The following is a 27,694-nucleotide window of genomic DNA, read 5'->3' on the forward strand; positions in this document are numbered from 1 at the left end:
TCATCTCCGTCAGAATTACGGGCTTTTGTCTAGCCTCTCGGTACCCTGATGGCTAGCAAGGCTACGCAATCAACAGCATTGATTAATCGTCCAGGGCACAACTCTCTAATCGGCTATGATAAGCGACAGACTCGATCTAGAAAGTCTCAACCCCTCCGTCGCTTATGTTAATACCTCTCTGGCTAGCACGATTTGTGTTGCTGTCTACTAGCGTAGTGAAAGCACCGAACCAAGCCCAGCTTCTGGTTCATTGTAGTTCTAGGCATGCAGCCCCTCATTATATGACAGGCCAACACCCCGGGCCAAGTCGGCCGTCGCCAAATAGAGCTTACTCCTTCAGGCGTCCGACGTGACGATGATCCAATCAACACATTAACACCTACAGGGGCCCTTGCTTCATACAGACGAGAAAAGAAACTTTCTCAGGCCACGCGGTGAAATCCTCCGTGGACCTGTCCCGAGGTCCAAGAAATCTGGATCTATGACCGGGGGTCCGTGTGGCCGTGTGGGGGTTACAACGCAGCAAGTAAGCAGTTCTACTCGGGCCAGATTGCTCTTGATACGAACCAGTACTGTTGCCTTCACAAAGAAACTCGCGACGAATGCATGGTCCATCCCTACAACCGTTAGACTTGGCGAAGAATTGCAGACAGATGCTAAGTCTTTGTTTCTGCGTACCTGAAACATCCCGCTATCTAACCAACAGGGATTTCATTGTGTTGGGGGCGAATCGTCTCCATGGCCTTGTATGAGACCATGTCTATGCAAGATGTTAGCGGCTCTAACCGCTCTTTGGTCTTACGTGTACTTCTCTGGCTTATTCTATTTGAATAATCTTTGAAGAGTGCAATGCCGCCACGTTCCGAAACGTACACTCGGTGAGATTATGGTGCCATATTCTTACACAACGAATACCTATTCCTGGGTGGGGTCTAGGATTCGGGTTTAATGATCCTTTCCTTAGTGACTGTACAACAGGTCTATGGATTAAGGGTCGCAGTGAATGAAGACCTGCATGCTCACCCCGAGTTTCGGTGGATAAGTTAAGCCTGACGATCGGATAATATATTCGAGACAAAGGGCCCATTCTGACAGGAGATGAAGCAGCTTGGGGTCAAAGGCAAGCCTTGTCAAGCTCTAGAAGGCGTCAAATGAGAACCAGCAGCTGCAATGCGCCTCTATGACATGACCGTATTAAAAAAAAGATTTATTGACGAAGGATCTGTTTACCCGGCGCAAACTGCAGTCCATAGCAGAACATACATGGAATGAAACCTGCTGTTGAGAAGTGAAGAAAACACCTGTCGAACTGAATGTCATCCTCCGAACATCGCCTCATTCAAGTTTTCTCCTTATTCCGAAATGTCCATCCATCGGAAATCGCATAGACGACAAGCTTGTGAACGTTGTCATCGCCAGAAGCTGCGCTGCGTGCAATACTCAGACAATGCGAGCACCTGTCGACGCCGTCACACGGCTGGAAGTCGATGCATGTTCAGTCAGCCCCTCCGCACTAGTAGACCGCGACGGCATCGAAAAGCAGGTGCACCCTAGGTAGAACTGGTCTGGAAGGTGGGGATACGAATGGACGGCTGGGCACAACAAGTGAATGGGTAGATGAGTTCTGAATCGACTGAGGTCTACCAGCGGAACCCCGGGATTCGATGAAGCATTCAGAATAGATATAGTCTTTCCCGTGTGGCCGTCAAAGCCTTTTTCATGTATGAAGTTTGAAGATCAACTATCTATGTCAAAAGAGCGATCCTTGTTTGAAAATCAGGTCTCAAATCTTCCTTGTGAGTCACTGATGGAATGTGGTCTTTTAGTCGCTGGTGCTAATTAAATTATAATCAAGATCTTCACCAGAAGACAGTTCGGGTGCAGTTTCACCTTCAACTGTTATACTTGAGCCATCGTGGACAAACAGCTTCACCAACGCAGATCCGGATCTTCTCCGCAGCGCAAAGGGCAATCACGAATGGCCTTCGAACACTCTACGCAGCAACTGATGGACGTCCTAAACTTCTACTGTGAGATATCCGTATTCGATGGGATACCCGGACAGGCAAGCAGATTTTGTGACAGCCACCAATTACCAGATGTCATGGCTCTTCTGATACTAACGGCCTACCTTCGGGTGCTCAATCTATTCTTCAACTTGATACCAAATCCAGGTGGGTATCCTCTAAATGTGGGCAACGAGAACCGCTCCGACGAACGTTCTACGTATTATTTATCTCCAGACGGTGTGCCAAAAACATTACAATCGCCATCATCGATGACGGAATTATCGTTCGTTGACCAGACCCCCCGGGGGAAGATTGATATAAAAGCCTGGCGAAATGATGATGTGAGACCGGTTCACTCGTCATGGTCGGACTGGGGTACCTACACCAACGCCACGAGACCCGCGATGTCAAAGCACCGCCGATCAGAGGGCCAAACACCGATCCCATGGTCGCCACCGAGGTCCCGAGTCCAATTTGCCCTATCGACTGGGTGTTAGCGTGCATCTTGCTTTGTGGGTGGCGCGACTCACAGGCCCGGGTCGATGGCTTCATCCCTTTCTCCCATAATCGTCAGTCCTCCGTTGTAGATGCCGGCGCTTCCCAGCCCGGCGATGGCCCGTCCAACGATCAACATTTTCGAGGAAACGGCGGCGGCGGAAAGCAAGGATCCGAGTTCGAATACGAATAGAAAGCCCATGAAGGTGTACTGTCGCATGGTTAGTCGTGTGCGTCAACCCGGATGCAGTGTGTACAGAACCTTGGCCGAGAAATAGGAGTAGAACATTCCCGCCATGGGGAGTATGGCACATCTGATGCGAATTAGTCCGCGTTTCCACTATGCGACCGGTTGAAACTCACGTGGCCATCATATAGATCGAGGCATACCAGCCTATATCGAGAGTGGAGTGAAATCGCGCGGTGATCTGGGGAATGGCCTAGAGGGATCGATCAGGAGTCAGTGAAGGCCACCAGAGCTTGGGTGACGAGGAGCCAACGAACGGTCGCAAGGATCGACGCGTCTAGAGTGCCCAGGAAGATGGCTGTCAACAGGGCCGCCGTGACGCTGTACATTCGAGCGCCTTCAAGGTGCTCGCCTGGATCCGGTCCATCGTCGCTAGTTGCCAGGCCCTGTGGATCTTTTTCGACAGCACCGGGGCCTTTGGGCGGTTGCAGCTGAACCTGCGATTGTCCTGGGGAGCTCATTTGATTGCTGGGTAGCATAAAGAAAGATGCGAGTGGCAAGTGGAAGAGGAGTTGGTGGAGAACAGCGAAGAATTCTTCATCGACAAGGTTGCATGACGATGATTGCACGTCGATTCCTGATGGCCGAAGACCTTTTCCGTCATGATCTGACCAACGAACCATGGGCCTATCCAGGGCATCTGTGCCTGTCCTCGCGGGAATCGACAGACGTCACACCAGAGTCAAAGGAAAGGCAGCCACTCCGGCAGCGTGTTCATGTTTACTGGTGTCAATTGATCGAATGCAGCTATCCGTCCTTCGTAGGGCAAGAGGTGACTGCCACGACATGGATCTCCTCGCTATACGGCAATAAGTCTATCTGGAAATGGCCTGGAAGAATTACTACGCTTCTGCCGCAGCTCGTCCTCAGACACGAATTCGGCGCCAAACCAACACCCGCGGTCGAAAGGGTACCCCTGCAATGCAGGCCAGCCTGGAATGTCACTGTGAAAAAGCTGTCCGTCAACGCTGCGAGCGACTATCGGCCAGCAGCAACTCTGCAATAGGCCCGACAATGGCCTCGTCATAGCCAAGGGCTATGAGTTTCCCCGTCGTCACGTTCAGCGGCTGATGATCCGAACTGGCCACACACTCCCACAGCCGATCCTTCATGGCAAATTGGATCTGGTAGTCCATGATCAAGCGCTCGAGGCGCGGTTTGTGGTCAATTACGCCAAGCTGGGGGTTGTGACCGAGATGAATGATGATCTCGTGCTTCCCTTGCGAAATGGATGGGCATTCAACCAGCAGCCCCGGCGCCTCGGGATGCTGCGCGATGGTGATAGCGGCGTCAGTCGTCCGATCAGCGCCGTCAATCAAAATCTGAACATCGTCTACGGAGCTGACTGCGAGAAATCGGAATTTCCAAGCGCGACTGCAGACGTTCGCCGTCAAAGTTCCCGAGGCTTGCTCGAAACGAATCTCTGCAACCTTCTGGTTTGGTTCCCCCGTTGGATCATCTTCCACAACTTCTGCGTGTCCGTCTTGACCGATCACAATGACAAGCTCAAATCCATCGGGGCTTAAGCAGCCGTTTGGAGGAGACGTCTCGGCATCAAGAGGAATGATCGATCCTTCGGGTGCCAGAACGGGATATTCCTCGAGGCGCCGATGCAATGTCAGACTACGGTCTCCATCGTACACGGTTCCGGTGAAAATATCCACGAGGCGGCGATGAGGCGGCAGCCACGACCTGGCCGAGGCAAGATTAGTTCGTTTATCTCGGGGCTGGACTATGGGGACGACTACGAGGGTGGAGGCGAAGAAATACTCGTTCGGGACGGAGTATGCCTCCTCGACGTAGGGATGCTCCCAGTAGACGGGCTGCACCAGCGGTTCGTGTGCCGTCGATCCCCGGACATTCTGTGTGTACAAGAAGGGCACCAGTCGATGGCGAAGCCGCAGGAAGTCGGACATGGTGGACGCGCATTCCGGACGGTATAGCCACGGCTCCTTGGACATCCACCGGGAGGAAGTGGAATGCAGGCGCAGAATCGGCGAGAAAACCCCTAGTTGCAGCCATCGCGTCACGAGCTCATCGTCGCGACCGCCATGGATGTGGCCACCGATGTCGTGACTCCACCAGCCATACCCGATATTCGACGCCATCGCCGTGAATTCGGGTTGAAACTCGAGCGACGCCCAGGTCACGAACGTGTCGCCGGAGAAGCCTATGGGGTACCGATGGCTACCGGGGCCTGCGTAGCGAGAGAGAATGAGAGGTCTCTTTCCGTCTCGCCCGTGGTCCAGATAGTGGAAGTGGTTCAGCATCCACAGAGGATCAATGCCGGGGATGCGGGAATAGGGGCCTTGCTGCCAGTCAATCCACCAGAAGTCACATTCCGGCTCCAGGTTGCGATGTAGGACGGCCAGGTAGGCTTCCATGAATTTCGGACGGGTTGGATCGAAGAGAATCGGATCGTTGTTGCCGGTGTCATGGCCCAGGAAGCGCGCCATCTCGTGGTACGAGTCCTCGTGCGAGTGGATGCCGCTGTGTGGATGATCGCACAACGTCATCTTCAGATTCCTTCGACGGATTTCCTGGCCGAACCCCGTCGGATTGGGGAAGAGGTCCCGATTCCAGGTGTATCCTGTCCAGCCTGCATGCGGCACCTGTTTGTCGGAGACCAGATGCCACTCCATGTCCAGCACGGCTACGGACAGAGGGATGTCACGGTCGCGAAACCGGTCCATCAGCTGCAGGAGCTCGTCCTGTCGATAGGGATAATACCGACTCCACCAGTTTCCCAGGGCATATCGCGGGACCACCGGCTGGTTTCCAGACACGGCGTGGAAGGCGCGGATGGCCGCTCTGTAGTCTCGTCCGTAGGCAAAGAGATAACCGTCGACGCGGTCGCCCGCCGGTCGCGCCGCCACGAAGCCGTGACCGTCGAAGAGCATGGAGTGCGAGTCGTCGATGACGGCCAAACCGGCCTTGGACAGCACGCCGTCGCCCACGTCGCATCGTCCGTCGCAGAGGTCCAGCGTCCGCGCGGTGCCGCCCAGGTTGAGAGGCGACGGCGTGCCAAACCGCCATGCAGTGCCGTACTTGGTGGTTCGGGCTGTCAGATGGGCCACGAGGCCGGCGGGCCCGAATCTCTGCCTGTCGTAGCTGAGCTGGACATGCGGCGTGATGATCTCCAGGCCGGATTCGTGGTCGACGACGCGGAATTCGGGCAGCGGCAGGTCGCGACAGACGGCGAACGTCGAGGCGCGGTCCTCGAACTGGCCATCTTCCGCCCACTCGTATCGGACCAGGCGGTCGGTCAGGACGGTGAATCGGTACTGAGGGCCAGCAATGATGGCCTGGGGATTTGCCCGAGGACTGGTGGGGAATCGGTACTTCTCCATGGCTGATATCGCAGGAGTCCCCGGTGGGTTGAGTATACGAGAATCTGACCGAGAAGATGGCCAACGTGGGAGGATTTCAAGTCCGCGCTTCTACCGATCATTGCTGCACGATGACCTGGCATGCAGTGGCTGCACCAGGTATCTGGCTTCTGATGTCATCGTCATCCATCGCATGGGGCGGCGAGAGCGGCTTTGATTCCGATGGATCCAACCGAGGGAGTTTTCTATATCCGCTCCAGTGGGCAGTCGTACAGCAAGAGGAGCCACGGAAGGGAACATAAGGGGAAAATACGCAGAAAAAAAAAATCAATAAACAACGAGGACACTGGAAACCCGAAGAGACAGACTCCCAAGAACCAAATCTCAAGGGACGCCACGATGCCTTCATCTGCCATGCGGGGCAGCGGCCGATTAATAATTCAAAACGACGATTTCTAATTCCTCCAGAGCTCGTCATCGCTGCTCTGCTGCACATCATCTGCTTGTCTTTATAACTGGGGACTTCCTTTGCATCACTCCAGTCAACTCACCCGTCAACTGAAGAACCACGCCATGGCTGCCCCCAAGATCACTCTCTATACCAACCATCGATGCCCCTGGGCACACCGTGCGCACATCGCGCTGAAGGAACTGGGGCTGGAGTTTGAAGAGGTCATCATTGACCTGACCAAACCCCGCGAGCCCTGGTATCTCGAGGTGAATCCGGTAGGTTCTTCCCTCGCACCTCTCCAGGCGTAACTACTCCGAGAACCGCCCGACTGAACGAAGACGTCTCTGCAGCGCGGTCTCGTCCCTTCGCTCACCTATAATGGCACCGTCATCACCGAGTCCGCCATCGTGTCGCAGTTTCTGGCCGACGCCCATCCGTCGCACCTCGTGGCCCCCTCCGGCAGCGTCGATGGCGCCCTGCAACGCGCGCGCATCGCCTTCTTCGTCGACACCTTCTTCGGCAAGGTGCAGCCGCATTTCAACGCCGCCGTGCGCGCCGCCAACAAGGAGGAGCGAGAGGCCGCCGGCGAAGCGCTCGTGGCCGCCGCGGAGAAGGATCTGGAGCCGCTCTTCGCCGAATGGACGGGCGCGGGTCCGTTCTTTGGCGGCAGCGACAAAGTGACGCTGGCGGAGGTGTTGACGGGCTCGTTCCTGCTGCGGTATCTGTCCTTCTCGGACCCGGAGATCGGCCTGCTGAGTGCGAAGCTGCCGGCGTTGCTGGAGCGGACGCCCCGGTTCAAGAAATGGGCCGAGGCCACGGTGCAGCAGGAGAGCGTGAACTACATCTTCGACGCGAAGGTGTCGTCGGACGCACTGAAGGCCAAATATGGCTTCAATGCGAACTAGATAGATGCCCGGAAGATACAGAATTATGTGCATGCCATGATGATAGCGCTGATTCAGCGTGCAAGGAACCACAGCTGGCAGTAGTTGGTTAGCTACGCGATGAATGATTACCAATCGAGATGACCTGCAGACCCTAGACCTTTACCTGCCGCGTAACAGGCTAAAAGTGCGCATAGACCGGGGGTCCTCTGGTTCCCTCGAGGCACGGGAAATCCGGCGCGGCCAAGATGCTCCATCTGCAGCTCAATGCACGCAATCCGGACTTTCCACCAATCGTTCCCGGCGCGTGTTCAGGCCGGGATGCCCCTCGTATCCAGTGTGATTGGCGATCCTGGCCTATTGCGACGCTCTGACGAAGGTGGGATGTGCGAGTCATGGACGCACGCCGGATCCTGCAGTCTTCTCTTTCGGGCAGCCTTTGCGATTCGCCGAGAGGGAATGAGGGCAGTGGAAGAAAAAAAGAAAAATAATAGAGGAAAAAGAGAAAGAACAAGTAAGAGGACGGCAATTCTATAGTATTCTATCACAGTAGGCCGAGGGAACTGACATTATATAAAATTAGACTCGTAGATACGCTACGCATCACTCGTAACTCGTTTCCTCCCCGTCGATATAAACATTAAAGGAGGGGACGTCGTATGATTAACAATACAACCTTTCAATGCAAAAGCCAGCAGAACTAGGAAATATCCGAAATGCAACCCAAGCATCCCGCGCTCTAGACCAGCAGGACAAACAATGCAGCCATCGGAGCCAATGCACTCCAGGGTGACGACACCCTCAGGGATATCGCAGCGCCGGTGGCAAGAGGTGCCTCCTCGCTGTCGGTCGACGTTGCTCCGGCAGATTCGGTCGCGTCCGTGGCATCCGTTCCTGAGGACGGACCTCCGGCGGTGCTTCCGGGGGCATCTGTCGTGCCATCGCCACGCGTCGCGCTGATCGTCTGGCTGCCCCCGGTCACCGTCGACGCCTGCGACCCGGTGGCGGCGCTATTCGTGAAGGTGAAGGCGGAGCTGGCGGTTCGGGTCGTACCGCTACTGCCGCCGGTGGTTCCGGTGCTGGGAGCCGTCACCCTGGTCGAGTCTGTCGCGGAGAACGTGCTGTCGGTGGGCAGCGTTCTGGACGACGAGGGTGTCGCGCCGGTGGCCGTAGCGGTGGTCTGGGATTCGGTTTGGTCAGAGTCGTGGGTGGTCGTCCTGGCGCCGCTGCGGGTGCTGTCGGTGCCAGTCGTCTGGGATCCCTGCGTCGTCGTCTGCGACGCTCGCGTGGTCGTCTCCCGAGTCACGGTGGCCGATGCAGACCGGGACGCCGACGAGGCGGTCGATCGCGAACCAGAGTCTGTCGTCGTTTCCGGGGCCGACGTGGTGGATTCGGAGGCAGTTTTGGTTGCGCTTTCTGTGATGCCGGCCGCGGTGGACGTGCCGGAGGACTGATCCTCGCAGTAGTTCAGGAACTGCTGGAAGTTGGGCAAAACGACCTGTTCGAACCCGTCGTCGTCTTGGCGATTGCTGCACTTCCTGCAGCTGCCCAACGAACGCTGGAACACCGAGTTGGACTGGCACAGCTTCTCCGATTTGCCTGTCGACTCCACCTCCAGCGCGGCGTCATTACACTCGTCGAAGCACTGCGGAGGCACGTCGCTGATCGACTGTCGCGACAGCAGCTTAGCGTGAAATCGCGATCCGAAAGAGCGCTTGTAGTAGTGCTCCAGGGCCGAGGCATTCTCCGGGGACTTGAAGATGGAGTAGTCCAGGCGGAAGAGGTGAGGGTTCAGGTTGAAGTAGCCCTTCGAGACGTTGTACGTCGGCGCCACCTCGTCGGACTCGCCCGGTTCGCCCCAGAACTGCTTGTGAATGAACGGCGGGCTTTCGATACACTGATCCGGACTGCACACGTAAGTATCAGCCGGCAGTCCGGCCTCCAGGTTGCATCCCGCATCGGCGCCGACATGCTTGGGCTTGCAGAGGTAGCCCGGCGGACAACCCCAGGTGTAGTCGCGCGGTAGCGGTGCGGCAGGGGTGTAAGTCGGGTTGATGGTGAGGCTGGGACAGATGGACAAGGTGGTGGTGCCTATTCGCGTCAGAGTCGGTCCAGTAAGGGGGAGAGTGTCTCGCAGACGCAGGGGGGACATACCAGTGGCAGTCACCGTGCCGGTGGCGGGAATGTCGGTGACGGTGACAGTCGTGCTGGATCCTACGGAAGGTTAGTCCTGCCAATAGAATTCAAGGGAATATGGCCTACCAGGCAAAGTGACTGTATCAAAAATGGTTGTGCTGATAATCACCGTCACTGAAACGGTGTCTACCGAAGTTGGGCCGGGGACGGTGTTGGTGTTGACGACAGTAGATCCGGGCAGAGTAATCACAGACGGCGGCAGAGTAACCACACGTCCAGGCTGTGTGAAGGTCGAGGTCACCGTTGATCCGGGCAGCGTCGTTACAGACCCAGACTCGGTGATGGTGGTCGGAGGCACGACGACGGTGGTGGTCACGGTGGACGCAGGCAGAGTCACCGTACTTCCAGGCAATGTAGAAACGGAGGTGACTGTCTCTCCTGGTCTGGTAATTGTCTGACCAGGCCCAGTTACGGTCTCTCCGGGCTGCGTAATGGTTTCTCCTGGCTTGGTGATGGTCTCTCCCGGCAGAGTGATGGTTTCCCCGGGCAGCGTGACTGTTCCTCCAGGGCCAGTAACTGTCTCACCTGGCAGGGTAATGGTTCGCCCGGGCTGAGTGATAGTCTCCCCCGGTTGTGTCACAGTCTCTCCCGGTTGAGTGACTGTCTCTCCTGGCCGAGTCACTGTTTCCCCAGGCAGGGTAATCGTTTCCCCAGGAAGAGTAACGGTTCCTCCGGGCCCGGTAATCGTCTCTCCCGGCAGGGTAATCGTTCGCTCCGGCAGAGTGACCGTCTGGGTGGTGTCCTGGGTCTGTGTGCGAGTGACTGTCTCGGTGATGGTCTCGCCTTCATCCCCAACGGTGACTGTCACCGTCACCGTCCGCCCGGGCTTGCCTCGACTGACCGTCACTGTCTCGCCGGGGACTGTCTCGGTCTCGGTGACAGTGTCCGTGTCCGTCACTGTCTCTCGGTCCGTGACCGTCACGGTGCCATTGGAGGATCGGGTCCTGGTGACCGTCTCACCGGGCTGAGTGATCGTCTCTCCAGGCTGGGTCACCGTGTTTGAGACGGTGTTGGTCTCGGTGTAGCCCTTGGTGGTGGTGACGGTCTGCGTAGAGATATACGAGGAGGTGATCGTATTCGTGATAGTGGAGGTCAGCGTCGTGGTGGTGGGGACCAAGACCGTCTCCGCCGAGGTCACCGTCTGCGACACCGTTCTCGTAACGAACGAAGTGACATAGCCCGTCGACGTGACTACCGACGTGGTGACCGACGTGAAGGTCGTGGTCACCGTCATCGTCACCGTATCTTCGCCGCAGCCACCACAGCCATCGCAGTAGCAGTCGATGGTGCTGGTCGTGGTCGGAGGCGTGGTGATGGTCGAGCTGGGCGGCTGGGTGACGCGACTCGTGGTCGGCGGTGGCTGACTAGTTGTCTCGGGCACCGTCGACTCAGATGTCGACCCCGGGAGAAGGGTCGTGTAGGTGCGCGTGGTATAGGGCGTGGTGATCGTCGTGCAGTCGCAGTCCTCGGGCTCCCCCGGCACTACAGCGCTGGTCGTGACGGCCGGCGGAACCTCAACAGCGGTCGTACTCGGCGTGCTGGGAGGCTCGGGAGGAGTGGAATAGCCATTGTCGGCCGTCGTCGTCCTCGGCGGCGCACTGGGGACATCTGGCACGGTGGAATATCCCGGATTGCTGGCCGTCGTGGGCGGCATTGGCTCCTGCGGCGTGCTGGGGGGCACGACGACACTCGTTTCCGCCGGCTGGCTGGGCGGCAGCACGGTCGTCGGGGCCTGTAAGCGGCCGTTAGCGATGCTCTGGCGCAATTGAAGCTTTTCGATCTCACCTGGCAGGTCTCCGACACGGTGACCGTCCGGATGCTGGTTTCCGTCACCGTCACCGGTCGACGTCCGCCGCCAAAGAGCGCCGACGGCGAGACGGCGGCCAATGCCGGTGACAGCATCGAGCTCGCCAGTAGCGAGGCGAGGGCACGCGAGGTCTTCATGGCGGGATCCTTGCGCTATAGCCTAGGGGCCGATGGGACTGCAGGGAAGCAAGAGGAGAGGGTGCTGCTGATCAACTCTCCTGTCCGCCGCGAGAGATATCCGGTCGTCCAAATTCCGTCTCACAAACCCTAACTGCTTGACTACGGCCGTTCGAAAGGCGGGAGAAGCAGATTCGAAGGCGACAGACAAAGAAAGACGGAATCTGCCCTGACTTTAGCAGACCAGACCGGCACGGCAGGCGAGGGTGGCGGCATCCAACAACAAAGAAGGATAAAAATAAAACGCACCTTCGGACTGGGCAGTCATATAGCTTCCAGTCAACACTAAATAAATACTAAATAGTCCCGAATGGCACGCGCGGGCCATCAGCGAACGGGTCCAGGCTAGCACGCCAATCCTGGCGTGCATCCCTCAGCGTCCAGAAGTGGAGAGAATCGACAATTGTCCGGCTGGTTCGTGTTGAGCCGCACCCGTGTGGTTGCATTGGCCGGCTGATGGTGGATTCATCTGTTTTTCTCGTGGTTTGGGGGATGTTATTTGCTGACGAGGATTGGAGCTGCCAGATGTTGGGCTCTAGCAGCCTCTAGGGCAGCCTTGTCGGTCGACCACCCACGTTCAGGGTTACAGACGTCTCATTTTTGATTTAATTTGTTGACCCTATTTATTTTTATTGAATTTATTTCTCTTTTCTTTTCAACCAAGGACACCTCCGCATCTCGCCTAGCCAATTCTTAGCCATGGTGACGAAGCTCCTCCCGATCATCACACTGAAGCAGGAACCTGGCTAGACAGGGGGAAGACAGCCACCACCAGTGGATCCAGACAGGAATGCCATCCGATCCCACGGACTATGGGAGATATTATTCTGATTATTGCGGATTACTCTGGAGGACTGGCCGCAAGGGACAGTGCACGTCACCCGATCGGCAAGCAGCGGTGTATCCTCCATGCAGGTTCTTTGTGGCCGGACTCGCAGCCATTGGCCTCTCCTCTCGTATCCCCCTGCACGCCGGGGCACGGGACCTGCCAGTTCGAAATCGTCCGGGAGGAGAAAGCCTGCTAATTCTTGCAGGCATCGCTGGACTTGGAGCTGCGAATGGCAGAAGTGAGGCATCCCCCGCATCCCCCGGCAGAGGAGGAGAAACATGGCGACACATCGTCGCCCACCGGGGCCAGGGAGACCAGCAATGAATCACATCATTGGAATATCCAGATTAATCCTAGAGCCGGACTCATTCCCGTCGTCCGATTGAGACCAACCCGACTGCCACCTTGCGTTGCGACCGACGCAATTCATCGGAGGTGGTTAGGGCCAGAATGTGTTGGCACTAGCCATCGCTAACCCTCGTAGGCGCATTTGCTCCCGAATGAATCCATATCGCTCGTCACTAAGAACGGGGTCCTCTAGTCTAGTCGGGTCTAGTCTTCTCTAGCCACCCTCCTTCGCTCTCCACTATTGATCGCGCGCTCTGTTGGACTCGTTATCGAGCGAACGAGGGAGCCGCGCAGACCCGAACGTCAAAGCAAAATAAACCAGATAATAGTCAGATGGGAAGAGCCAGAAAACTCAGCACCGGTCGGGAAAATTAAAATAAATCCTGTTCAAACGAAAACAAATTAAAAAACATCCGGCTGAGCCGCAGTGCCCCTCTCAGCGTAACCGTAGCCAGTCGGTCTCTCTTTGTGCTCCGTTGGCAACGCCTTCTTGTCCGGCGAACGGATTTCTCTGTCGCTCTTCTTTTTTCTCTTTCTTTCTTTCTGTCTTTTTCCCCGGGTCATGCTGGCTAATCAATGATCCCCGTGAGACAGCCATGAGCACTCGGCACTTCTAATCCATACGTCCCTCCCTGCTTGACCTTGACCATGCCGCCTTTTTGGCCCGCCGCAGCCCTATGGACGGTGCTGGCCAGCCTGACGTCGGCGCAGGACTGGAGAAACCAAGTCAACGTCTCGATCTGCAACTGGGCCCAACTGCGAGGTGCGACTGCTGGCTCCAGAATTTTTGAATTTTCCGTGTCGCGCGTGGGAGCTTTCTAATCGCATTGCAGCCAACACGATCCGTGACAAGGTGTACCTCGACGGAGGATATCTATGGCGCGAGGAGTACGTCGTCCTAGAGCTTCCAATCTTTTCTTTTCGTGTGGGCTTTGGGTAACTGACTGTCTCCAGAGGATATACGTCAGGGGCGCCGCAATTCACGAGCGATGGTAAGCTTGCTTCATCTCGCGCAATCGCGACAAAGTGGAGAGATTTGCGCAACTGACCGTCCTCAAGACAACCAGGAAGGCAAGCTGTACTACCTCAATCTTTCCTCGACCTTCGACACTTCCTCCGACAACCTCACCGCGCTGTTCGGGTCTATCCCCAAGGCTGGCGCGGCCGCCAACAATCTGGCTCCCAACTATCGCGACGGGGTGATGTTTGCCAATGACGATCAGCTCTATCTTTACGGGTAAGCGCAACAGGCTCTGCTGCTTTTGTAACTTCTTCTCACCGTGCACAGGGGTCTCCTCCGGTCGACGGAAAGTCAAGATCCTCCGGCAGGCGATCGAGTGCTGGGATATGAGAAATACCAGTACGGTCCCTATCGAAGCTCGTGGGAGGCGGGATTCTACGAAGACCAGCTCGACAACGACGTCACTCGCTATGTCACGCACGGCGCCGGCGCTTCGGCCCCCAGCGAGAATCTGGGCTTCTACTTCAGCGGGATGCACGGCGCAAACTGGGGTTCCATTGCCGACGATCAGTCGGCCAACCGATCGTCCCAGCGCATGATCAAGGTCGATATGTCGGAGATGCGTGGCAACGTCTGGTCGAACACCTCTCTGCCGGACTACGTGCCGGCGCGCGCCAACGCAGAGCTGGTCTGGCTGCCAGTGTCGGACTCCGGGGTGCTGGTGGCCATCGGAGGCGTCCTAAACCCGGAGTCGATCTATCGCACCGACGGACTCAGCAACGCCCAGATGAACGCGAGTCAGCGCGCGAGTCCCGGGTTCATGGAGACGGTGTCGGTATATGACATCGCAGACGAGAAATGGTGAGTCAGATGGCAACTCGTCAACTATATCCCCTTCTAATGCCGTGGGTGGTTAGGTATGTTCAGAACACCACCGGAGACATCCCGCCGGCCCTGGCGCAGTTTTGCTCGGTCTACGCGAGTGCATCCGATGGTTCGTCCCATAACATCTACATCTACGGGGGCTATGACGGCCTCGAAACGGACAGCGACCCATCTGACGACGTGTACGTCCTGTCGCTTCCCTCCTTCGAGTGGATCAAACTGTTTTCCGGCCAGAAGCAGCATGGCCGCCACGGCCACAAATGCGTCAAGCCGTACCCCGATAAGATGCTTGTGCTCGGTGGTAAATACAAGACGGTCACGGACTGTCTTGATGGCGGCATCGTGCAAGTATTCAACCTCAATACCGGTCGATTCCAGGACAAGTATGACCCCCAGGATTGGGGCGAGTACAAGGTGCCAGACCTGGTGACCGGCCGAATTGGCGGAGAGTAGGTTGCTTTGTCTCCATCGTGCCTGCTGCTGTGCTGACGTTAGGGATTCACAGCTCTAAAGGCAGTGCCAAAACGACATCGCCCAAGTCCTGGACTAATTCCTCACTCGAGGGTGTCTTCTTGTCCAAGTACACCAAGACCATCACTTCGTGGTATCCCTACAACCGCACCGACAACAGCACTCCCCGTCCGACCGTCTCCGTCGTGCCGGACAAGAAGAACGGTTTCCCCGGCTGGGCTGGGGCCATCATCGGCGTGGTCCTCGGCCTCTTGCTGATCGCAGGCGCCATCGCGTTCTGGTGTTTCCGCCGGCGTCGCCGGGCCAAGGGGTCGCAACAGACGAGCGAGGAGTCGGGCAAGCGATCGCACATCATGCGCTGGATGTACACGGGCTCGCAGGGGATGGAGGAAGGAGCCAAAACCAATGACACGACGACCGCGTCGGTCAGCTACCGCACTTATCAGGCCAACGACTCGACCGTGGAACAATCCGTGACGGCGGCGGCGACTTCGCCCCGGACGATCGAAGCAGGAAGCGATCCGATTTTCGAGATGCACGGTATGTTCTCATTTCTACCTTCATACTTAAAGAAAAATAGGGTTTCTGATAAGAATCCACTGCAGACAATAGCACCACGCCTCCTGTGGAGCTACCAACCTCTTATAACAACAACCCTCTTCCCAGCCCGACTCCCAGCGGCGGCAGCGGTTCGACCGGGTTTGTCTCGCCTCTCTCGCCCCAGACGGCGAGCAGAGACATCCAGGAGGCGGATGATGCGCCGGTGCGACCGGCACATCATCGGCATGTCTCCAGTCTCTCCAGCGTGCGGTCTTTCTCCATCGCCAACATGATTCACGAGGATGGCGGCACGACGCGCCACGCACACCGACCGAGCCACGTATCGGACGTCTCGGAGACCAGCGTCAGCTCCGAAGGAACGCGAGTGCGCGAAGGAAGCGGACAATTCTCGAGCTCCGAGGGCGATTGGAGGTTGGAGACGACGAGAGAGGTCGACGAGAGAGATTACTTTAATAACGGGAGACCCTGATATAAATACGATGTATATACTGCCGGCTTCGAAGCACTTGGGCTGGATTGAACATGATTTACTTTAATTTAATATCCATGCGCTACGAATTCAACCAGCGAGATTTATACACTGATCCCATTACTCTACGTACCTTATGGCCGGCAATAAAACCATGTGTGAAAGCTGCTGTTACGAGACTTGCTGTTCGATGCAAGAATCTGGTCCACACTAGCGCACAGGCCATAATTGAGAATGAAGACTTTGGCCCCCTTCTGTGGAGCTTTGGAAGGCTCGGTTCAGGTGGCGCCAGTCGCTCTATCTTAGCCGGGGTGGCTTTTCCTTGTGATCGGACGACACGGGATGCAGCAGAAGAACAGAGGGAAATGAACTAGATACGAAAGGAATATATTAGGTACAGGTACAGGACATACGTCACCGGTCTTGGGGCTAAGCAAAGGCTTGTACCCCGCAAGTCCCAGGCCTGGATAGAATGCATTCACATTTTCTATACGAAGTAAGCAGCCAACGGTCGATTCTCCCCCACGCAAAGAACGACGCCACGTCAGCTTTACCACAAAACCATTGTTTGCTGTGATACTAGTTCGACTCGCGCGGCCCAGTCCTCCGGGATGGTCGGGAGGTGCAATCGGTGCAAGACCCCAGGTTATCTCACAATCGAAACTCCACGGCACACGGCTTTAACAGTCGTTAAACAGACACATCAGCCTCGTCAGGGCATCAATCTTGATCGATCCCTGTTCCGGATCAACACAAACTCTTGAGTTTTCGGAAACATGAATCGCCATGATTCCTTCTGCTTCCGCTGGTAGGATATCACGAAGCTCGTTGTCCCCGATGTAAATCATTTGAGAAGCTGGAATGTCATATTTGCGCAGAACTTGTCCGAACAGGCCGTCCGTCTTGGAAGTCTTCAGCTCATTTGACGTGACAAGAACATCGACATAGTCCTTCAAGCCCAATTGTTCGATCGTCCAATCCTGGGCATCCCAGGGTCCTTCCGTGATAATAATTATTTTCTTTTCAAGGGTCTTCAATCTCTCGAGCAGGTCAAGAGCACCCGCCTTCAGACAGAGCGACGAGGCAAGGGTTCTTTTGTACACGGCTAATAGACACTCTAGATATCCCGAAGGAGCTACAATGTCCTGACTATGCAGTAAAGCGGCGAACCTCTCTCGACGGTAATCGCTAGAGAGCTTGCCGTCAGCGAATGCACCAGCGGTCATATCTGTCAGAATCTGACGGTATGATAACCTGAGATCCTCCAGAGGTACACCATAGTCACGATGAACACGGTCGAAAATGCCCGACGAGGCAGCATTAGAGGCAATCCGAAACTCATGTAAAGTATCGTCCAAATCAAAGCCCACCCAATCCTTGCTCATGAGGAGGTTTTGCAGCGATGAAGTGACTTCAGGCATCGTAGGAGCAGACGAATGAATATTTATAATGCAGACCTTTTAGGGTGAATCTCAAGTTGGGGTCCTGAGGGTCTTGAAAATGAAGCTGGCCGTAAGTAGAGAAAAGCAGTAGCCTTATGTGAATACTACGGAATATATATACATCGCACGCCAATCGCGGCAATGAACGAAGCTAGACCCACATTGAAGCGAGGTAGATCTCGGTCCATGTCCGAGGCTCACATCTTCGTGGGCCGAGCACATAAAGGGTAGCCCATGGAGAGTGCTGTCAACGTGCCCTCCAGGATGATGACGCTGCTCGTCTCATTCAACTGCTTAGTCGTACTCAAAAACAGATCCGAGCAAGGTGCCATGCCCTCCACCGCGACAGGAACCTCGAGATCTCTCTCGCGCTCCCCGGCACGCTGGTCCCTCCGCAAACTATACACGCAGCGCGTATAATGATAGTCCGTCGTTGTGTAGACCACCTCCGTGCGCCACGCCAGCTCCTCCTCGGTCAGTGACTTCGTGCCATTTGCATCCGCGTAGAACCGCCACTCTCGAAGACTGCGAAACTCGTTCGTGAGCTCCTCGTCGAAGCAGGTCCGAGGAAGCCACGAGTTCATCATCAGGTCGTATATACATCCGGCGGCGCTGGCCTCGGGCGGCGACGTCCCGCACGGCCGGGGCGCTATGGTGCTTTGGGGCTCTGTCGCAGATGAAGTAGCTGAGTCAGACGTACGATGGCGCGGACGGGCAAATTTAAGAGATAGGAGACTGATGGCCGCCAGGATGGCCACGGAGAGCAGGACGGTGGAGATCATCCATCGCGTGTTCTTTCGCTTGGGCTCTCTACTGGGCGGAGGATGTGCCGAGGGGTCCTGGTTTCGCTCCTCGAACGATTCTAATTTGAAGTTGTCGTCGTCGCTGTCGATTCTTTGCAGTTTGCTGTAGTTGTGAGGGTTGAAGGAGAAGGGCATGTTGCGTGGCAGGTGGATTGGTGCGGCGGGCGGAATAGGGGGTTAAGCAACCAAGTAAAATATAACGAAAAACACAAATTCTAAGGGTTCAGGTTTTGATTTTGAAGACCGCACGGAACGAATCAGTGGCAAATTCGTAAAGAAGCATTTAATCGAGCAGAACGGGGCAGCAGGGTTTGGTAGGTGGCCTCACCGGGTCGGGTGTCCGTCGAGGGGTTTGAGTGAAGTTGAAGAGAAACGGCGAGCGGACGGTGAGCAGCGAGAAAACACGGAGTAGTAAGACTAGACTAGTTAACGGCGAGAGAATCAGCCAAGAGACGAGGGAAGAGACGAGCATCGCCGATCCTTTGGCGTGGCGCCATCGTGGCCGCGGAATTGCCTGTTCGGGTAACCCGCAGAGCCGATCACCGAGCCTTGTTCCTTACTATATTGTAGTCATGATCATGTTGATTATCAGAAGTCGTCCCAGGTGGGCTGTTCCGAAGCAGTGCAATTTGTAAACCGTGTCAATTGCCAATATGTCTAAACTATTCAAACCATCAAAACCATAAACCAAAACCGAAAAGCCAAACCTCTAACCGTTTATCGTCGCGTACTGAGACACTATTATACATCTAATCATCGAACGGGTACCCAACCATGCATTCTCGGGTTAGTCGTGATCCGTTCTCTAGTCCTGGCTCCTCTTCAGAGTCACGCCCAGTGCCGGAATCTCGACACCGACTGCTGCGCCATCCTTGTTGACGTCGAAAATAAATTCGTCCAGAGAAGCATCGTTGTACTTCAGCTTGCCCACGTCCAGGAAGGACACACAGGTGGGAGTGCCGTTGTCTGCCAACTCCGTCTTGTCCTGGAGAACGGCACGGAAGGTTTGCTTGGAGCCAGACTTGGTCTGGGAGATCAACCCGGTCGGGTAGAGACGAATGCTCAAGTCGTCAGAGTCTTGAACTCCAGTCAATGAAGCAAGGGTTTTTCGGAAGTTGGCACCGTTGCTAACAAAGTCCTCGATGAACAGTCCGGGGAGTTTGTCGGCTGAGACAGCGATCAACGAGCTGTTGTCGGAAGCACGGTAGCCGCCGCCGAAATTCTCCCCAGCCTGATTCGTCGCCGTCGAGATCAAGGCTCCCAGGATGATGTCGCCGATGATGTCGGCGTGCGCGTTCAAGTCCGGGCTAGCAATGCTGTCGGCCGCAAGGATGGCAAACCCGACGTTGTAGTCGGGGACAAGACCCAGGTAGGAGCTATATAGACCGATATCACTGTAGTAAGTGTAGGTGTCGACCATGGAAGTATTCGGGTATTCTCCGCCGCTGTAGATAATCCAGGGATATCCGATCGAGTTGGCCGGGTTGGAGGTGTGGGTTACTGGGTTAAGCCAGCGCTTGGTTTCGATGTGAGACAGCAGGGTCGAGTTCAGGATCGCTTTTCCGGCGAGAGAAAGATCCGTAATGCTGGAGAACATCGAGATTGCCCTGTTGAGAAGATTTAGCTTCGCATAAACGGGGGGCAGGAATGCAAGGGAACATACGGTGCCGCTCCTCCGTACTCGTTCTTCCATCCACTTGCCGTCTCATTTGCCGGGATGATGCCCATCGAGGAATTCGAAGGCCGGTTGAGACTGGTCTCGTTCAGACCCAGAGGACTAAGAATCGTCTCCTGGAGAGCCTCTTCAAAGGACTGTCCAGTGATGTTCTGAATGACATAACCAAGCACCTCAAATCCCATGTTGGAGTACAGGGGGGTTGAATCGGGGAAAGCCGCCGGCTTCTGTTGGGCCAGTCGAGCAAGTGCATCTGTGTCCATGATTAGAATTATATCAACATTTGAATGGAGTAGGATCGCCATACCTTCTTCGGAAAGCGACGTGCAAAGAGGAAACGAATCAGGAGACTTCTGTAAACCATGGACAGAATGGACCTCAGCATTCGAGTCGCTCACGCAGGCTACATAGTTTCCACGTTAGTCGGTCATTCGTCGGGTGGGAAGGTCCTGGGGGCGACGCACAATCTCTGGCGATTCCTGCCATATGGCTTGCCAGCTGTCCAACAGTAACCAAGTCCCATTCAACAAGGCCATCTGCATCCTTTTTCGCAGTTCCAAGCTCCGGAAGATATTTGGCCACAGGATCAGCCAAGACACCGTCGTCGGCCGAGGCTAGAAGGGTCCATATGGTAAAGATTTGACTCAGCCCTCCGATGCGGTAAACACTGTTGGCATCGGCGGCGCGGAAATCCTTGGACTGCTTCTGCGCAGGAGCGGTGTAGTGGTAGTCGAACATAAACGGACCGTCGGAGGCGGGTCCCTCGTTCGTGGAGAACAGAGACAAGCTGAAGGTCGTTGTTTTGGGGTAGGTGACACCATGCGAGCCATTGCCCGAGATGATTTGATCATCCAATTCATGCTTAAGCTCTTTGAAGGCCTTGCTCAGCTCTTTAGAGCTCGGATCCAATTGAAACGGAGGAAAGGCGGGTCCGAGGAGTGGGCATGGTGTGAACGAGAGCGCCGAGGGTGACAGGAGGAGAAGCGAGGAGATTAACTTGAGACTGAGAGAAGAGGAAGGCATGTTGACGGCGGATCGAAGCCCAATGTTGCTTAAGGTACCTTATTGTGATGCAAGGTTCTTCGAGATATAGTATGCACGTCGGGTCGGAGATGTCGAAATATGTGGGGCCTGAGGCTAAAGTCGACCCCCAAGCGGCTGTGGAGTGTCGGGTCGGAGATGCTGAGTCCATTTGGCAAATATTTAAGCACTGCCACGCAGAGATGGATCTGTTGGTTCGTTTTAGTTTTCGCGAAGGATGACGGTTCCGCTATGCTAGCTGAAAGAGCAAAAGGGAGATGATGGGTCCCAGAGGACATGGAGCAAGGCGAATTACAACCAATTACCCATCATTTCGCCTAATGCCGCGGCGAAAAATGCGTCTTGTGTCAAATCAAGGTCGCTGTTCATGTCAAATCCCAACTGGAACGACGGGGGTTCGACCAATGAATGGAAATTCGCATGTTCTGGCATTTCCGCCCCGGGATTAAGATCGCCACTCTGTGAGGGCCGGGGGCGATGGACACCTTCGTTAGCATCGCTTCCAAGCCAGGACATGACTCGAGACACTCGGTGAGAAAAGCCGTAGAAGGCATCACGCTCGCTGTCTTGGTCTACGCGTGCCGTGGATAAGGACGCGACTCTATCGCGCAGTTGTGATATAATTTCCAACCAGTGCATCCTTGGGGAGCCGCTTGCTTGAGGGTCTACCTTTGCGTTCGCAAGAACCATCCTACATGCGACCAATAATGAGAACCCCATTTGAATCCATTGGCTGTTGTTGAGTCCGAGTCCATAGTCAAAGGGGAATGAGAGGTACATTCTGAACAGCGACTCAGACGCATGTAATCCCGCGAATGACAGTTCCTTCTGCCGGCTCGTTGAGGGGCCAGTATGCGTTGACCCGGGGAGATGCTCAGAGGTGCTTCCGATGCCGATTTGGTATAGGCAAAGCTCAGCTGCGTGGAACTGCATGGCCAAGGGGGCTTTTGGAGGGCCAAAGACGACTATTAGCTTGGTACCTATGTATCCTTTTGGTGTTTATACGTACGACAATCATGCAAATTGAACGGGAGCTGCCGTCTAAACGATTCCAAATCTGCTTGCAGACTATCAACGTAAAGATCGGCCGCCGGGCTCGGGTCGTAGGGGCTCAATTCATGAGACACCACTAGACGGTCAATTCTCTCCGTTAATAGCTGCAGCCGGGTCATGTGGCCGATGTATCCGTCGTTCGAGTATTCATTTGCCTCGCGCAGAGATCGACAGCACTCTTCGAGGTAAACAGAGATATTTGGGAAGCTGGAAGGTTTCTGTACCAACATGGCAATCCTATATTTCGAGTCACGATTGCTGTTGTCAGGCCAGAGGTCCGAACCGAGCCTACTCACGTCGACGATAGGTAGTAGCAGCCTGTAACAGCTCGCTGTTCGTCACGGCCCCATGACTTTCGCGTGTAAACTCGATCATTGGAGGAACCATCTGATTTCCACTGTAGTGCTGTCTTGGTAGTCGTGGTTTGTGGGGGGCGGTCCAGACGCAGTTCAATTAGCAAGCCAATGGCCAACTGCAGAAATTGCGTATAACGATGCGGTTTACTATGGAAGTGAGACCTGTCGGGAAGGGTTAGTACAGCGGACTTGAGCCGTTGGAACGAAACGGCAAATCACCATGCTAGATACACGAGCAAACCCTGTAACAAGTCAAAAGAGACTTCGCCGTTGATGACCATGCGGGCGGCGATTTGCTCCTTGATCTCCTTCCCCAACCGCCGCTGCAACGGCAAGTTCTCGCATGACGAGGATGCAAGAATCGCCAAAAAAAGAAACGGTTTCTCTTGGCGAAGGTGATGGGCTGCCGTATGAGGCGGGACTACTACGAAGGGGAAGTGCATCACCATCCGTCCTTTGAAGACTCCCAGCAAATAATCGGCAGTTTCCATGCTCAGGATTTGTTGCTCAATGACATCCCCTCGAGGAGTGAGTTCGTCCGCCGATCTCGAGGGCGTAATTTGGGCTGTGTCTGGAGGCACTATCACCGACTGCTGGGAAGCCATAAGCTCATTCACCTTTGCCTCGAGTGCCTCGATTTGTCTCGGGGATCAGTCAGAATGGGTGTTTAAAGTGATGAATGGCATTCGTAGCTCACTTGTCCTTTCGAAACCCGTCAAAGCGGCGGCCAGCCTGTCGATACGTGCATTCTTTTCCCAGGCGCCGGCATCTACTCTCCGGTCAGTCAGCACTGGACAAGGGCTGGTATTGGCTGCGTCAGAAGTACTTACCGATCACAGGAGCCCGGAGAGTCCGCATTTTGGCGACACCGCACCTTGGATCGGGCACAGTTTTCGCACGTCGTTGAGACAGGCATCTTGGTGGCTCCCATGTCCACCAACGCGAGCCATTGCCCGGGCTGATCGTGCGAATTGTTCGATTTGGCTGTTGGGAGTTGGGCGGTGTTTCGCTGGTTTTATGGAGACGACCAGCTGGTCTAGCCCGATCGGGTAGGTGCACGTGATGTCACATGATCCTTCTGTTGACACGGCTGCCTTACAATGCAGGCATCACCACACGCTGCTTTCCATCTTTTCACCTTTTCATCCTCAAAGTGAATCGTCACCGATTGTTCAAGTACGCAGTGGATGCACTGGCCCATGAATGTGGACCTGCAGTGATTTGCAATCATCCGTCAAGGAGATATCCCGATGACACCATTGCACTAATGCCTCTCACTTCGTTGCTCGGGCTAACGTAGCTATATATAATCCTTTTCGTGCTAAGTCACGCTGATAGTTGATGCCGTCTCCAACTGCAGACGATACATGCAGAACACGACAGGCAGGCTCCTTTAATTTCTAGTGTCAATTAACTACCCAGTTCACCAATTCACCCTGCACTTTCCCGCCTTTACCAAATGCCCCCACTACAGGATTACCTGAACGTTCTTCGACACACTGGGCACGCCGTTTTCGTTGAAAATGAAGAGCATATAGTATCCCGGGAGCGCAATGCCAGGATCATTAGGAATCTCCGCCGTGTAGGTCTGGTCACCTGAGCTCTCCAGCTCGAGTTCAATACGGCGCTGGTCGGTGTTGACCGTGTGAGTCGTGGAGCCGTAACGGACCAGCGAGGCGCCGGAGATGGCCGAGTCGGCCGTGATGGTGATGGGTTCGCCGTGTTTCACGCGCGAGGGAGACACGTCCGTGATCTTCGGGCGTGTCGCTCGGCTTCCGTCAGCGTCAAACAGATATGCCGGCGTAAATATCTGGGCGTCGTAATGGTTGGCGTCGCAATCGGCGCAAAGACCGCCACCGCCGTTCAACACGGTGCCATCGGGAAGGAGAAGAGACCAGCTGTGGTACACACGCACAATATTGTTTGGGAACTGCTCCACAAACTCATCGCTCGAAGGGACGTATTGTTCCGGGGTCAGGACCGGGTCTTTCTCGACGAACGGAAGGCTGTGGATCTGGCCGCCAGTGAGGAAGACGCTGCCGTCGGGCAGCACGACAGAGGTGTGGAACACGCGGTCGTGGTGCATGTCGTTACCGGCCTTGACCACCTGGCCGGGGGTGTTGGGGTCTCCGATTGTAATGATGGATGCATTCCTGGAGCCATCCGAATCCTCGTAGTCATGCGATCCTCCCGCGGTCAGAATCTTGCCGTTCACAGCGTCGAACATGACTGCACTGCCGGACATTTGATCATAGTCAGTGCCTCGGTCTCCAGCCTCCGTCACGTCGCCGTCGTCCTCCACGAAGTACCAGTGCATGGCGCGACTCGGGCCTGCCTGGTAGATAGAGCGATTCTTCCAGCCAAAGAGCCAGCCGTGATTGTCCGCGTGATACGCACCCAACCGGTCGTTGGTCAACATGGGAGTGGCCTCGGCATTGGGAAGATCCTTCCACGAGTTGCCGCTGACATTGTAAATCTCTCCATTCTTATTGTCGTCCTCACCACCACTCCAGGATCCTCCAATCACGAACATGTTGCCGTCGGACAGGAGGGTAGACGATTGGTAGCCACGGGCCATGGTCATGGGCGCTGCCCGGATCCACGATTCAGAAGAGGGATCGTAGATACTGGTCTTGGTGGCGTCATTCCCTCCAGTCACGATGATTCGACCGTCCACATCCATGGAGATACCCGGACAGAACATGTCATGCTTTGTTTCGGTGACCTCGCGCTGGGTAACCTCGCCGCTGACCGGGTCCCAGGTAGAGGTCTGGGTTTTGCCTCCGCCAGTGCCTCCGTATTGATCTTTTCGGTAGGAAGACCAGACAAGAACCTTTCCGGTGCTCGGCTCGACCGCTGCCGACACGGGGACAAGTGGGAAATCAATTGTCGGTCCCCAGACGCCGGACTGGCCGAGGGTTTGGCCTTCCGGTGCCGCGGGAATGTCACTCGCGGCCCAGATCGCCAAGTCGGCGATATAAATCCACGGGTTACCATTTGCCTCGGAGAGAGCAACAAAGCGAACATATTGCACGGCCCGAGGCTCGAAGACGGCCAGCTTCACGGTGGCATCCGGCCACCAAGCGCCGTAAGCAACGGGATATCCCCAGTTTTCGCCGTCCGTGCTGACGTAGACTTCGTGCTCCGCAATCCACCCATTCTGCCCTCCATCTTGAGGAGGCCAAACTTCCACTGCGCTGACGTTTTGGGTGGCTTTCAGGTCAATGGTTATACTGTGGGGTGGCGGCGCGTTGGCGGTTCGGTTGTAGTCGCTGGCCCAGTAGGTGCCGTTGTCGCCATCAATGGCCTTGGTGCACTCGTTTCCATCGTGCTCAGAGTCGCATTTCACAGTCCAGTCATCCCGAGGGAGCCGCTGGCTGTTCCACGGCGGTGCCTGGAACAGCCCTGTATCCTCGCCGCCGGCGTCATGCGGGGACACAGACTCCATGCTTGGGGGCCCTTCTGCCCTGCCCACTGCAGCAATGACGGATCCCTCAATGCTGTAGTCGCGGGCCTCTGCCAGGCCCAGAAGCAGAAGGGTTGAGATCCATTTAACGCTCATCTTGACAGTCCGACACAGCACGAAGCATGAACAATGTCTCTCAGTATTCGAAGGTCGAAGGAGGGGGAACGAGGGCAGCTAAATAGCTCTTCTCTCACTATTTTTTGCATTGCAGGCCATGCCAATCGCCCTCGATTGAGCAGCTTATTAGGGTTGTATTTTGGGGGTAGCAAAATACCTGGCGCGGGCTATCCCCGCAAGGAGCTTCCCACCTTATTGTTCGTATATCGAGACGTGGTATGTTGGACACAGGGGCTCCATTGCGCTCAGCAAATCATAATCACGATAAATAAAATGTACTCTTCGCATCACAAGACCTTACCATACACTCTATACAGCATGAAGGAAGGTCTGGCCCCATTCAAACTATACTGAGAGCTTCGGGGACCGTGAAAGCTCGCGCGTACTCCCACCAGTATGTATTCAGCAAATCATACTCACCACGCAATTCCGTCCCCTGTGCTTAATCAGTTATGGCCGTAGCCACTTATTAGACAAGTCTCCTGTCATAGGATGGCAAGAGTGGCTGGCAAGCGCGATCGCTACATGGTATGTTGTGAAGCATTCCGTGCGGCTTCATTCTTCCCAATCGGGAATCGGATGAGCCCTCGCCCCGACAACTCGAAAACCATCCCCCCCTCCACCCACAGCAAATATGCTGTATTCGACACCGTACCGTTGAAAGAAGCGAGGCTTGGTTTTATCAGCCTTTTGAGGCCGCTCTGTCAGTAATTGAAACATCGTTCTGGTATGCCAGCGCGCCGAAAATGGTAAACACAGCGGCAGACAAGACCGGAAATTAACTCCAGTCCTTGTGGTGTGAGAAATTTGATGTGTGACATCTACAAAGTCCCCTCCACTCTCTATTCAAAATCGTAAATATCTGTGACTTTGAATATTAGGAATTAGAATGAGACATAAAGTTCCTCGCCGCCACCATTTGCCAAGCTCGTGATCGTAATATCGCAAAGCCTTCAAAGCGACATTCTGTTCACCTGCACCGTGCAAAGTATTCGAGTAGGAAGTGCCACATCACTCACATGCTGTTGCTTTTCCAGAATGCTTAGTCCATAGCCTTTTTGTAACAAGCACTTCCAATCATCTTAGCACCTCAACATTTTCTTTCTTTGCCTTTTTCGTTTCTCTCTATCTTTTTTTTTTGGCAACCCGCAAATTCCGGAATTCAATCAGACATTCCGGGAGCAAGCGTAAACCAGTGGAATGAAAAAGAAGGATGGAAATAACTTTGAGAGCTATGAGCTCTTGACTCTCCGCGGTTCAAAATATCTGAATCAAACTGGCAAGTTGCATGGTTCCGTTCCCGGCCACTTACGGCATCGATGCTGAGAAATGCTCGTTTTTCAACCTTGCCCCTTGTACTCTCCTAATAAAGCGCATTACATTCATGCAATTAGTCCTTGCGGCTTTAGGGAGGATAGGCATGCGAAGAATTTGATAGCTCATTTTAATCTTTGATTGCCATAGGCCGAAAGCTTCACACAGGGGGAGGGTCACGATGCTTGCGGAAAATTACAATATACAAGCAGTAATTAGATGTCCAGCAAGGATTTAATATCCAGCTTTATGACGCGCAGACTGCTGTGTCTGGATGTAACTTGAGTTGAAGCCCTCGTCTAACGAAAC

General features: G+C 55.1%; 11 protein-coding genes across 11 annotated transcripts; 3 read left to right on the forward strand and 8 right to left on the reverse strand.

Annotated features, from left to right (window-relative positions):
• Positions 1 to 2,388: 2,388 nt before the first annotated feature.
• On the reverse strand, positions 2,389 to 3,212 carry P170DRAFT_477232 (MFS general substrate transporter; the record flags this gene model as incomplete). The annotated part of the gene is made up of 5 exons (XM_024853430.1): positions 2,389 to 2,488; positions 2,540 to 2,715; positions 2,767 to 2,818; positions 2,868 to 2,944; positions 3,009 to 3,212. 5 exons carry the CDS (start codon positions 3,210 to 3,212, stop codon positions 2,389 to 2,391), a joined length of 609 nt encoding a protein of 202 aa, XP_024701652.1.
• Positions 3,213 to 3,713: 501 nt separating this feature from the next.
• P170DRAFT_465895 (glycoside hydrolase family 31 protein) lies at positions 3,714 to 6,469 on the reverse strand (the record flags this gene model as incomplete). The annotated part of the gene is made up of 1 exon (XM_024852366.1): positions 3,714 to 6,469. Exon 1 carries the CDS (start codon positions 6,099 to 6,101, stop codon positions 3,714 to 3,716), a length of 2,388 nt encoding a protein of 795 aa, XP_024701653.1. The 5' UTR covers positions 6,102 to 6,469.
• On the forward strand, positions 5,998 to 6,469 carry P170DRAFT_438172 (uncharacterized protein). Its single transcript, XM_024849527.1, has one exon. The coding sequence runs from the start codon at positions 6,158 to 6,160 to the stop codon at positions 6,380 to 6,382; it is 225 nt and encodes a 74-aa protein (XP_024701654.1). The 5' UTR covers positions 5,998 to 6,157; the 3' UTR covers positions 6,383 to 6,469.
• Positions 6,470 to 6,481: 12 nt separating this feature from the next.
• Positions 6,482 to 7,556, forward strand: P170DRAFT_438173 (glutathione S-transferase family protein). The gene is made up of 2 exons (XM_024849528.1): positions 6,482 to 6,806; positions 6,882 to 7,556. The coding sequence occupies exons 1-2, from the start codon at positions 6,654 to 6,656 to the stop codon at positions 7,434 to 7,436; spliced, it is 708 nt and encodes a 235-aa protein (XP_024701655.1). The 5' UTR covers positions 6,482 to 6,653; the 3' UTR covers positions 7,437 to 7,556.
• A 385-nt stretch (positions 7,557 to 7,941) lies between these two features.
• On the reverse strand, positions 7,942 to 11,842 carry P170DRAFT_438175 (uncharacterized protein). Its single transcript, XM_024849529.1, has 4 exons — positions 11,397 to 11,842; positions 9,678 to 11,343; positions 9,570 to 9,629; positions 7,942 to 9,506 (listed from the first exon to the last, which is right to left on the reverse strand). Exons 1-4 carry the CDS (start codon positions 11,553 to 11,555, stop codon positions 8,155 to 8,157), a joined length of 3,237 nt encoding a protein of 1,078 aa, XP_024701656.1. The 5' UTR covers positions 11,556 to 11,842; the 3' UTR covers positions 7,942 to 8,154.
• Positions 11,843 to 13,163: 1,321 nt separating this feature from the next.
• On the forward strand, positions 13,164 to 16,220 carry P170DRAFT_438177 (uncharacterized protein). The gene is made up of 8 exons (XM_024849530.1): positions 13,164 to 13,534; positions 13,605 to 13,659; positions 13,726 to 13,763; positions 13,831 to 14,008; positions 14,060 to 14,593; positions 14,650 to 15,066; positions 15,123 to 15,628; positions 15,694 to 16,220. The coding sequence occupies exons 1-8, from the start codon at positions 13,420 to 13,422 to the stop codon at positions 16,116 to 16,118; spliced, it is 2,268 nt and encodes a 755-aa protein (XP_024701657.1). The 5' UTR covers positions 13,164 to 13,419; the 3' UTR covers positions 16,119 to 16,220.
• A 488-nt stretch (positions 16,221 to 16,708) lies between these two features.
• Positions 16,709 to 17,539, reverse strand: P170DRAFT_411572 (HAD family hydrolase; the record flags this gene model as incomplete). Its single annotated transcript, XM_024846900.1, has 1 exon — positions 16,709 to 17,539. One exon carries the CDS (start codon positions 17,537 to 17,539, stop codon positions 16,799 to 16,801), a length of 741 nt encoding a protein of 246 aa, XP_024701658.1. The 3' UTR covers positions 16,709 to 16,798.
• A 28-nt stretch (positions 17,540 to 17,567) lies between these two features.
• Positions 17,568 to 18,780, reverse strand: P170DRAFT_438178 (uncharacterized protein). Its single transcript, XM_024849531.1, has one exon. It carries the CDS (start codon positions 18,496 to 18,498, stop codon positions 17,758 to 17,760), a length of 741 nt encoding a protein of 246 aa, XP_024701659.1. The 5' UTR covers positions 18,499 to 18,780; the 3' UTR covers positions 17,568 to 17,757.
• Positions 18,781 to 18,987: 207 nt separating this feature from the next.
• P170DRAFT_511149 (serine hydrolase domain-containing protein) lies at positions 18,988 to 21,341 on the reverse strand. Its single transcript, XM_024854856.1, has 4 exons — positions 20,503 to 21,341; positions 20,346 to 20,441; positions 20,027 to 20,291; positions 18,988 to 19,970 (listed from the first exon to the last, which is right to left on the reverse strand). The coding sequence occupies exons 1-4, from the start codon at positions 21,059 to 21,061 to the stop codon at positions 19,169 to 19,171; spliced, it is 1,722 nt and encodes a 573-aa protein (XP_024701660.1). The 5' UTR covers positions 21,062 to 21,341; the 3' UTR covers positions 18,988 to 19,168.
• A 29-nt stretch (positions 21,342 to 21,370) lies between these two features.
• P170DRAFT_511150 (Zn(II)2Cys6 transcription factor) lies at positions 21,371 to 23,456 on the reverse strand (the record flags this gene model as incomplete). The annotated part of the gene is made up of 6 exons (XM_024854857.1): positions 23,319 to 23,456; positions 23,186 to 23,257; positions 22,708 to 23,130; positions 22,429 to 22,650; positions 22,089 to 22,369; positions 21,371 to 22,023 (listed from the first exon to the last, which is right to left on the reverse strand). The coding sequence occupies exons 1-6, from the start codon at positions 23,417 to 23,419 to the stop codon at positions 21,371 to 21,373; spliced, it is 1,752 nt and encodes a 583-aa protein (XP_024701661.1). The 5' UTR covers positions 23,420 to 23,456.
• A 500-nt stretch (positions 23,457 to 23,956) lies between these two features.
• P170DRAFT_427684 (putative galactose oxidase) lies at positions 23,957 to 26,050 on the reverse strand (the record flags this gene model as incomplete). Its single annotated transcript, XM_024847790.1, has 1 exon — positions 23,957 to 26,050. One exon carries the CDS (start codon positions 26,048 to 26,050, stop codon positions 23,957 to 23,959), a length of 2,094 nt encoding a protein of 697 aa, XP_024701662.1.
• Positions 26,051 to 27,694: the final 1,644 nt, after the last annotated feature.

This window comes from Aspergillus steynii (assembly GCF_002849105.1).
Source record: "Aspergillus steynii IBT 23096 chromosome Unknown P170scaffold_6, whole genome shotgun sequence".
Lineage (NCBI taxonomy): Eukaryota > Fungi > Ascomycota > Eurotiomycetes > Eurotiales > Aspergillaceae > Aspergillus > Aspergillus steynii.